General features: G+C 48.5%; 2 protein-coding genes across 4 annotated transcripts in view; both read left to right on the forward strand.

Annotated features, from left to right (window-relative positions):
• The window catches only part of LOC124678018 (DNA-binding protein S1FA), a 15306-nt gene extending 10738 nt beyond the window's left edge, over nt 1–4568 (forward strand). For 2 of the 3 annotated variants that reach the window (XM_047213959.1, XM_047213960.1), the window contains exon 3: nt 4111–4568. In XM_047213959.1, the coding sequence (XP_047069915.1) occupies nt 4111–4326 (216 nt within the window). In that variant the 3' untranslated portion in view covers nt 4327–4568. The remainder of the gene's footprint in view (nt 1–4110) is intronic. The other variant, XM_047213961.1, reaches the window with a different exon arrangement.
• Nucleotides 4569–6477: 1909 nt separating this feature from the next.
• LOC124675319 lies at nt 6478–9770 on the forward strand. Its single transcript, XM_047211382.1, has 4 exons — nt 6478–6836; nt 8842–8952; nt 9121–9201; nt 9409–9770. Exons 1-4 carry the CDS (start codon nt 6588–6590, stop codon nt 9481–9483), a joined length of 516 nt encoding a protein of 171 aa, XP_047067338.1. The 5' UTR covers nt 6478–6587; the 3' UTR covers nt 9484–9770.
• The last annotated feature ends 532 nt before the right edge of the window (nt 9771–10302 follow it).

A 10302-nucleotide genomic window follows, 5' to 3' on the forward strand; every position in this document is an offset into this window, starting at 1 on the left:
CGAGGCTATGGATGGCATTGGTTGGAACAGGCTGTACAGTGGCTTCTCTAGGAAAAGTTTGAGAATGAAAGTGAGAGAGACAACGAGAGGGACACGCGGTGCTCCTCTTGGTTTGCATCAATATGGACTGAGGTGGGAGATCGGGAGGGCTATGTCAATCGGTGGCATTCGGGACGCCGGTTTGGTTTGAGCAATTAACACAATAAAAATAGAGAGATAATACCCTGAATAGATTCCCCACTAAATTTGTAATAACTTTCGTATTAAACTCGACAAGAAACGTCTGATAGAATTGATGGGAGAGGCATAAGAAAAGCTACAGCCATTAACATCTAACGTTCCATCTCCTGTACGTGCTCACGTACGAGGAAGACGAGCGAGCGGCCTCGCTGGGGCTCGGTCGGTTGGCCAAATGGGCCACCAAGGAATAAGGTCCAAGAAAAAGGTAAAAGAGAGAAAAAAAAAGTTAAAGGAGTTAAGTTGGAGCTGGCTGGGCCGTTCCGGCCTGGCCGCTCCATTCTTCTTTTTCTTTTCCTTAATTTTTCCAAAGTCTTTTTCGAGTACCAAAATTTGTCAGAAAAATGCAAATGAGATATCATTGAATTCATTATGAAAAATACTTTAATATAAAATAAAATTTGGGACAAAAAATATAAACTTTATAAAATCAAAATTTGACATATATGTCTATGTGGCTATAGTGCCTTCTTAGTGTTTAAAAGTTTTCTAAAAGTAATGACTTTATAATTTTCAAAACCACCGAACAAAATAGGGTATTGTTGGCAAATCTTTTGGAAGACAAGGTTTATGAAAACTCTATTTTTGGAAATATCTTTTCAATAAACACAATTTTTTTCAATTCCTTGTGAAAATACAATCAAGTTCAATCAATCAAGCATTATATTAAAAAAAGTTTACATTCCGAAATTTAGAAAATTCCGGGATGTGACACTTCTCCCCGCCGGCTGACTGTCGATGTCGCAGACTTGGAGGTCGCTGCCCGCGGGAAAAACAGCATGTCCGCCGCCCGTGGGGCGAACCGCACGCCCAAGATCCCCGACGCAGCGGACGAGATCGAGGTTCGTTGCGCAACGATGCGCAACTTGGAGGAGCTGCAACCGCGGATCACGCATCTCCCGCACACGCCGACGCGCTAGGAGGCCGCGCGCGGCAGCCTGCGGCTTCACCGCCGCCGACACGTGGCGGATAGCGATCCAAGCCGAAGCGGTGACGGCGACGGAGGAAACGGACTCGGTGGCGGGGCATCTCGGGCGGTGTCGATGTAGAGCCCGTGGCCAAGGTCGCTCCCACACCGCCGAAAGGCGAGGGACGGCGTCGGTGGCGGCAGCGGCCGCTCATCGCGGTGTTGGTGGCGACGGCGGCTGCTCGGCGCTGCGGCTGCCCACCAAACGACGGGGACAACATCGGTGAGGACGAGCAGCTGCGGCAGCGTTGGTGGCGGCGGCGGCGCTGGCGTCGTTGCTGCGGCATCCCGGTGGGGAAAAAGGCGGCCGGCTGCCGGAGAAGAGGGACCCCGGCGCCGAGGTAGGGCCCGGCCCGGAGATGGTGGACGGCGGCGGCGGGGACCGCAGCGAGCCCGATGTCGGGTGGCGGCGACGACAGCAGGCAGCGTCGGGCTGCCACGGCAGCAGCGCGCCGCCGGCGGCGGCGGCCCGTAGGGACCGGCCGGAGAAGAGGCGGATCTCCCGGACAGCGGTGGTGAGATCGCGGATTGCTCCGGCGATCTCCTCCGAGGTGAGGGCGACGGAAGCGGCGCGGTGGAGGTGGCCGGCACCGGCCTGGGCGGGGCGCCGGTGGTGGTGGCCATCGGGCCAGTGGTGGTGGGATGGCTGGACATGATCGAACCTGGAAAGCTGATACCAAGTGTTATGGTGCTAGAGGGCCGGCCGGGGGCCTTGCCACCGGCCGGTGGCAAGAGGGAAGGGATTTCCTTCTTAATTCTTGCTTGATTAGATCGATACATCTCCTCTCCATATATAGAGAGGTTTACTTGACTCCCAAGCAAGGCTTACTTGACCCCTAAGCAAACCCTAAGACTAATGGGCCCGGGCCCATGACATACTCTAACACTACACCCCACTGGACATGCGGCTCGTCCTCGAGCCGCAACCTAACGACGATTCGACCCCACACAAACCTAACGCCTAAAAAAAACAAGCCCTTTACATCTCAGCCTATTGTATTGACCCGAAATAAGCTAACCCGAATGAGACTCCGACTCTTTATTTTTGACTCCGAACGATAAGGCAAGAATCCTCCGTGTGCCGAACTTGTGCATTTACGGCCCCTGGATCCCAAGGACACCATCCGGACCAAGGGAGCCCTCGCGGCGGCCGGCGGCGGAATGCGGTGGTGCTACGCGGTGCGCTCCTGTCGGTGACACCATGTCTTCTCCCCGCCGGCCGACTCGTCGATGTCGCGGACTTGGAGGTCGCCGCCCGCGGGAAAAACAGACATGTCCGCCGCCCGTGGGGCGAACCGCACGCCCAAGATCCCCGACGCAGCGGACGAGATCGAGGTTCGTTGCGCAACGATGCGCAACTTGGAGGAGCTGCAACCGCGGATCACGCATCTCCCGCACACGCCGACGCGCTAGGAGGCCGCGCGCGGCCAGCCTCGCGGCTTCACCGCCGCCGACACGTGGCGGATAGCGATCCAAGCCGGAAGCGGTGACGGCGACGGAGGGAAACGGACCTGGTGGCGGGGCATCTCGGGCGGTGTCGATGTAGAGCCCGTGGCCAAGGTCGGCTCCCACACCGCCGAAAGGCGGGGACGGCGTCGGTGGCGGCAGCGGCCGGCTGCTGCGGTGTTGGCGGCGACGGCAGTCGCTGCTGTTGCAGCTGCCCACCAAACGACAGGGACAACATCGGTGAGGACAGCAGCTGCGGCAGCGTTGGTGGCGGCGGCGGGCTCGCCGTTGCTTGCGAGCATCCCGGTGGGGAAAAAGGCGGCCGGCTGCCGGAGAAGAGGGACCCCCGGCGCCGAGGTAGGGCCCGGCCCGGAGATGGTGGACAGCGGCGGCGGGGACCGCAGCGAGCCCGATGTCGGGTGGCGGCGACGACAGACAGCAGCGTCGGCTGCCACGGCAGCAGCCGCCGCCGGCGGCGGCGGCCCGTAGGGACCGGCCGAGGAAGAGGCGGATCTCCCGGACAGCGGTGGTGAGATCGCGGATTGCTCCGGCGATCTCCTCCGAGGTGAGGGCGACGGGAAGCGGCGCGGTGGAGGTGGCCGGCACCGGCCTGGGCGGGGCGCCGGTGGTGGTGGCCATCGGGCCAGTGGTGGTGGGATGGCTGGACATGATCGAACCTGGAAAGCTGATACCAAGTGTTATGGTGCTAGAGGGCCGGCCGGGGGCCTTGCCCACGGCCGGTGGCAAGAGGGAAGGGATTTCCTTCTTAATTCTTGCTTGATTAGATCGATACATCTCCTCTCCATATATAGAGAGGTTTACTTGACTCCCAAGCAAGGCTTACTTGACCCCTAAGCAAACCCTAAGACTAATGGGCCCAGGCCCATGACATACTCTAACAGCCGGCGACGCGCATTGTTTTGCTGTTTTAAATCAATATGTAGTTTCAGACGCTGCTAGATGTTCTGGATATTCCTGTGCATCTTTGTGCCAGTTAACCTTGCATATCTCACATAAATTATTTTTTTAAAAGGAAGATTTTATTGTTCTCCTAACCTTAAATTGGTTACTATAAGTTGACCACTTAGATTCACCCATCTTATTTCACTTCACTTCAGCCAGGGCTACTTGTATTCCTAGATAGTGCAGTTGTGAGTGTAGCAACATGCAAATATAAAAATGTCAGCCTTATTAATATGTTCAAGTTAAGATTTTTTTTTGTGCTGTTGTCAAGTTGTGCAACTGCAGACAAGATCTTAGTAGTGGAAGCGAATTGTTATATATTGGAAGCGATCATTGATAAAAGCTGCCAATTAACATTGTTTATGAAACTCTGAACATACCAAACTGTTCAGTTTGTGTCTTTTTTTTGTTAACCTTCTGCAAGCTCCATGAACTTAAATTTTCTGTTTTTTCCAGTATTGATTGTAGCTTCTGATTGGTTGTCTCCTTGTCTTCAGAACAATGTAATCGTGGAAGAGGCTAGCAAGGGCCTGAACCCTGCAATGATAGTCCTGCTTGTGGTTGTGAGCTTCCTGCTGCTTTTCTTTGTTGGGAACTATGCGCTCTACCTGTATGCGCAGAGGACGATCCCTCCAAAGAAAAAGAAGCCAGTCTCCAAGAAGAAGCTCAAGAGGGAAAAGCTGAAGCAGGGTGTTTCTGCACCAGGAGAGTGAAGAGATCCATCAGTCCCTCATGTTAATTACTCTTATCCTGGGCTCCTTTTTTACCTGATAAAAATATACCAGCTGGAGCTGCAGTGTTCAGTGTCTGTTTATGTAGAAGCTTTGTGTTAAGTGGTACATTGGTCTTGGACAACTTATTTCGGCGAACTGATAAACTTTAGCGTAAATTGAGCTGCTCTGCTGTTGCCGGTTTATAGTTTTTGTCTTTAATTAAGAAAGAACTTTGCTGGTGATTGTTTGTGCCTATCTTGTGAAACTTGTGTAGTGTTTTGCATTCTGTCTTGTTGTAGTCATCCTTCTGTCTATAACTCTTCAAATTTCATGCTGCCAAAATATATCTTCACAAGGCCAGTTCAAAATTATAAAAAAGAGCCAAAATGGTTAGACCGTTTTCATCAATGTTATTTTCTTCAGTGTATCCATTTCCCAGGCTTCTGATTTTGTTTGGGGAATGATTTGTTTGTCTTGGATTCAAATGGGACTACCATGGAAATGCCGGAAGAATGTATCCCCGTTGTAGCCTCTTGAGTCGTTGCAAACTATATAAACTCCAGGTCATATGAAAACTCTGAATGAGATTTACAACCAAAGTTGATGCGTTTGCCGAGTCTACAACCCAAGTTGATGCGTTTGCCATTATTGACTCAAGATTTTTCTTTTTTGTGAATGACTCTAGATTACGTGGAGATACCAAAAAGTTAACTTCTAAAAGTCCCTTCAATTCAGCTTTCCCAACAACTTATACACTACGAAAAAGCTAAATGTTACCTAGTTCTGTTCGTGTGGTAGAGTTCTACTCAAATTTGTTGAGGTTGATCCAAGAAAATAAGGTGGTTAAAGAATTATAAAAATGATTATCTCCTTTTGAAATGAAGTCATTTTAATGTTACTGCACAAATCGATACTTGGCTGTCAATACGAATATAAACATTCTCCCGAGTGCCTGGGGACACAACTTCCACAAAATCCAGAGTTTCACGGCTACTCCAACCAAACGAATTTTCAGGTTTCCACAATTCTTATCTCACAGCTGCTGTTGTCCCAACAGCTTTTATAAAATCTACAGTCCAACCAAACACACCCTATGTATCTAACTTTGTGGATGGCCAAAGGCAATGATGTGAACTCCATAGCTTCCACCCCCCCTTGACTGGCTGGTTAACTTTGTGGATTAAGATGATGAATTTTCCCATGAATCTATCTGCCTAGCAGATTAAGCTGAGAGTGGCCATCTCTCCCTTCCTCTCACACCCATCGATCGATCAGCTGCACCAACTCAACTACGAAAACCGACGCCCAGTCCAAAGGCATCTCCAGTGCAGTGACGACTGACAGACGACAACCCACACCACACGGGCACACGGCACACCACAGTAGTATTTGTGTATCTTCCAAGCCTCGCGTTGCCGACGGCTTGTCCCCCTCGCCTTCCTATCTAATTCTCAGCTGCCGCAACGCTTCCTAGCTTTAGGCCTTTTAGCTAGCCAGTAGACGCTCAAAAGGAAGCTATGCCCAACGGCCCAAGTGGTATGGTACCTAAAACATACACAAGCTAGGCGACATGCATGGATGCGTCGGCTCACCAGAATCACTTCCCCCGCACTGCACTGCTCCGGTCCCGAATTCGATCGAGCTCAAGCGCCAGAGAAAGAGAGGAAGAGTTACTTGCACTCGACCCCAGGCCACGACAGACAGAGGGCTAGCTAGCTCACCTAACGCCAACTGCACAAGTGCAGATAACAATACGGCGACAATACAGTACGTCCAGCCGAGATGGTTTCTGACAGAAGCGATCGTTGGGGGTTCGGCGCACGCACGTACGCCGGCCGCTCGCTCTCCATCGATCGCCCCCACATGCATGCGATGCAATGCAATGGCCAGATTTTTCTTTTATGCAAAGGCCAGATGAGATGGAATGATGCCTGGGCCTGGCTTTAGATCATTATATCCCCTTTGGCTAGCTTTACCCCCTGTGCGACGCAGCCGTTTCACCCTCCCCTCTCCCTTTTATACACTGATCGATCGCATTCGTATGTGGCCATGTTGCACGTTGCTTAGAGACTCGGCATGCCAAGGCTAGCTAAAAGCGACAGGGAGCTTGTGGCTAGCAGCCGGTTGGTGATATAAGTGGCCGGGTGCCTGGGAAGAGAGGAGGAGGAGAGAATAAGCAAACGAGCTAGCTAGCCAGAGAGGGTTGTCGTCCTGCAAGAGAGTGAACATCTCGTCGATCGATCACGTACGAGCTTGCGAGGATGCAGGGCGATGTGGCGGGCGGTGATCAGCAGCCGATGCAGATGGTGCTGCGGGTGAAGCACCCGTCGTCGCTATCCTCCTCGGAGGAGGGAGCGGGGGAAGGCGAGGGGTCTTCCCGGTCCGCGCTCTCCGTGTTCAAGGCCAAGGAGGAGCAGATCGAGAGGAAGAAGATGGAGGTCAGGGAGAAGGTCTTCGCGCAGCTCGGACGCGTCGAGGAGGAGTCCAAGCGCCTCGCATTCATAAGACAGGTACGTACGTGATTCGGTCACCAGGCTACTCGATCTTCCTGACTACCGGCGTGCTCGTACGTGTAGCAACTAGCAAGCATGTCAACACAACCACTGGCAGTGGCAACTGCTGTTACCGGTAGTCCCGTACAGAACTATGCTGCCGTTTCACCCAAGGACCGTATGCCGTTAGTACAGTTGGTTCGAAAAGATAGTCGGATTCCAACCCATGGAAGATTTTCTTATAAAGTCTTATCTGGTCAAAAGAAATTAATTCTCCAAAAAAGTTATAGATTTCATTCTTGTACCATAACTTTATAGGATTTCTAACGAGAGGTTAGACTTCTTGAAAAATTTCTTCCTAGCGAGACACCTATGTCATAGACTCAATCAATATCTGTCGAGAATTCCTGCATTTTTCCTGTGGTGTTGGGCCTCTTTGATTCAAATGATATGCATAGGTATCTTTAAGGACACAAATCATTTTGAATTTTTTATGGTGGATATGTTTGATTTGTAGGATTGAGTTTCATAGATATTTTTTTCTAAGAAATTCCTTGCATTGAATTTCATAGGAAATCTGATAACCACTCATAGCTTTTCTTCATAATCTTTTGCTTTTCCTTGATGGAATCAAAATAGTTTGGTGCATATAAAATTCAGTAGGATATAGGTGGGCATGACATTGCAATCTATTTTTTCTTCTTTTTCTCTGTTTTTTCTTATCATACGAATCAAATGGGTTGTTACCGTTTTATCTTGCGGGTTTCCTACTTTGCTGATTTTCATATCCTATGAATCAGAGAGTACACCTATACTACGAAAGTACGATCAGTTAGTCCAGCTCACTGCAAACGAATTCGTTTGTAAAAGAAAATAGTTCTTGCGGAATCATAATTCTGAATCAAGTTAGGCCATGACCATGTTTCATGAAGTTTTCACTACTAGATAAAGCTTGTAGAAACTAGATAAAGCTAAGAATAGGCAGAAAGGTAAAAAAAAAATCCGAATGACCAAATGCGAAAACTAGATAAAGCTTGTAGAAACTAACTGTGTTGGCCTCAAGCTATTAATTGCTACCGTGTTGGCCTCAAGCGACTAGAGGCTACCGCTTCACCCTCAAGCGGGCCAAACCCACTTATCGATCTAGACTTGAGCAATTACTGCATATCGCTTAGCAAAAGAGGTGGTGTATTACTTTTTGGATTTTTTGAATATTATAAACATCACAGTTGCAAGATGTGTTTCACCAATATAAGCATCATGGGTGCCTTTTTGTTGTGCATACTCTTTTGGCAAATAGGTCCAAGTGAGACAGGCCCCTTAAGAGCCCATTGGAGTCTAGCCCAACCTTATTTTGGAGAGGCAAGGCCTGATTTACAATGCTTTAAGCATCATGCACCTTTGTGTGTTTCGAACACCTGTAGTGTGTGTGCCAAATAACGAAGACAAATGTTAATCTGGCTTTTAGAACCGCTATGCAACGTTGTGGCACACGGTGAAGCCCTGGCCCAAGAAAATGCATGCAAGCAAATGCAAGATGTTGCAGTTGAACCTAGTGAGCTCGGCCGAGCTCTAAGACCATGCACTATGTAGTGGGAAAGCGAACCATGGTGGCTCTTGATTCGGTTCAATACATAGCAGGGCATCGATTCATGATGTCTGACAGAAAAAGCGACTCAAGTATTTGGTTCGACTCATTCCAATAAAACAATGATATCTGTACTGTTTAGTGCATGCATGGAAGGAAAGAGTGAGGTCTGCGTCCAAGCAAGGGATAAGAAAGAGAGTTTAATAATCTCAACTGGACCCTATTGCTACAGTTTGGTGCGGTTCCATACATAGTAGAAAATTGGAGACCGGTTCAAGTCTGACAACCTTTTACAATGAATCGGCGCTACATAGTGTATGGCCTAATAAGGCCCAAGCACTTCCTAAGAGACTGCATTCTTGCACAAGTTGTGTGATCGTACCAAAACTATTTCATCTGAAATGTTACGTCATAAATCAAATGTTTTTTTTGTAGGAGCTGGAAGGGATGGCCGATCCTACCCGGAAGGAGGTGGAATCGATTCAGAGGCGGATCGACACGGTTAACCGCCAGCTCAAGCCTCTCAGTAAGAACTGCGTTAAGAAGGTGAAGGCAGAAATACTTCCTGAAAATACATATCTTTCGATAATGACTTCCTGATACATAATCAAAACTTTTAAAAGTATATCCTAGAACAATCTGTTATGTGATACTGTATATTTCCAACTGACATACGGCTTTGATGATCTTGGTTTTTTTTTTAAAAAATAACAGGAGAAAGAGTACAAAGAGATTCTTGAGGCTTACAACGAGAAGAGCAAGGAGAAGGCGCTGCTTGTCAACAGGCTAATAGAGGTGAGCTGAATATCACCATCTTATCTATCTTCAGTGAAATACATGTTTTTTTTTGAGGGAAGTGAAATACATGTTTTTTTTGCGGGTAAGTGAAATACATGTTGATTGATCACTGTACTCGATTCTTCACCTGGCGAACCTTCAGACATGTATATTACGTTTTTTGTAAGAAAACTTGTTAATTAACATAACCTCTGCCTCTCGCAGCTGGTGAGCGAAAGCGAGAGGATGAGGATGAAGAAGCTTGAAGAGCTGAATAAGACAGTCGATTCGCTCTACTAGACAGACGACAGTTAATGTTAATTACCCCGGCCTGCCGGGAGCTTAATATCTCTGTGCAATCTTCGTCCCATGGATTTGTTCATGTTCATGCATGTGTCAGCTTATTGTAACCTTCGATGTCGTGAGCGATTCTTGTTGACTTTCCGTTTCTTCTGATTAACTGGTTTGAGTCTTGTTGCACTGTCAGTGTCGAGTAAAACTGACGTATTTAAACGAAAGGGGCCAAGGAACAAGACTGATTGGAAAAAGATGAATACGACGGCGTGTGTCAACCATTGTGGTTTGTATTTGTTAAGTGGTGTTCGTCCGTTGTCGTCGTTGTTAGCTGTAGCTAAACAGAGTGTGAGAAATTCATTATTCCATTAGCAGTGGCTAGTTATTGCTAGAAGGGCAGTAATACTACCTAGCGCTGTCACAAAAAGGGGAACTAGATTTTGCTGCAGGGATTCTGATTTCAAGGATCACCAGCTTAACCTTATTGATCCTGCAGATCTAGCCTCCCTCCCCTGTTCCTTTGAGCTCCTACAAACAAGCCTTCAGTTTTGTCTCTGAGCCATCAGTCATGGTTAGTAACCACCCCCACTCATATCGAATTTGTTAGGTGGCTGCTGCTAACCAGGAGGTTAGGACGTCATGTTCAGCTGGAAAAGTGTATCGACTCGATCTATGTAATGTTTAATTAGTCCCCAGGAAATGAAGAGTGCTGCTTCTAGCTAGGCAGCTGCAGGTGGCTGGTACCTAAGAGAGATGGAACCATGATGCTGATAGATAGGAGTGGATCAAAGATGAGACATGCCACATGAGCCCCAGATGATTGGA

This window comes from Lolium rigidum, chromosome 7 (assembly GCF_022539505.1).
Source record: "Lolium rigidum isolate FL_2022 chromosome 7, APGP_CSIRO_Lrig_0.1, whole genome shotgun sequence".
NCBI lineage: Eukaryota > Viridiplantae > Streptophyta > Magnoliopsida > Poales > Poaceae > Lolium > Lolium rigidum.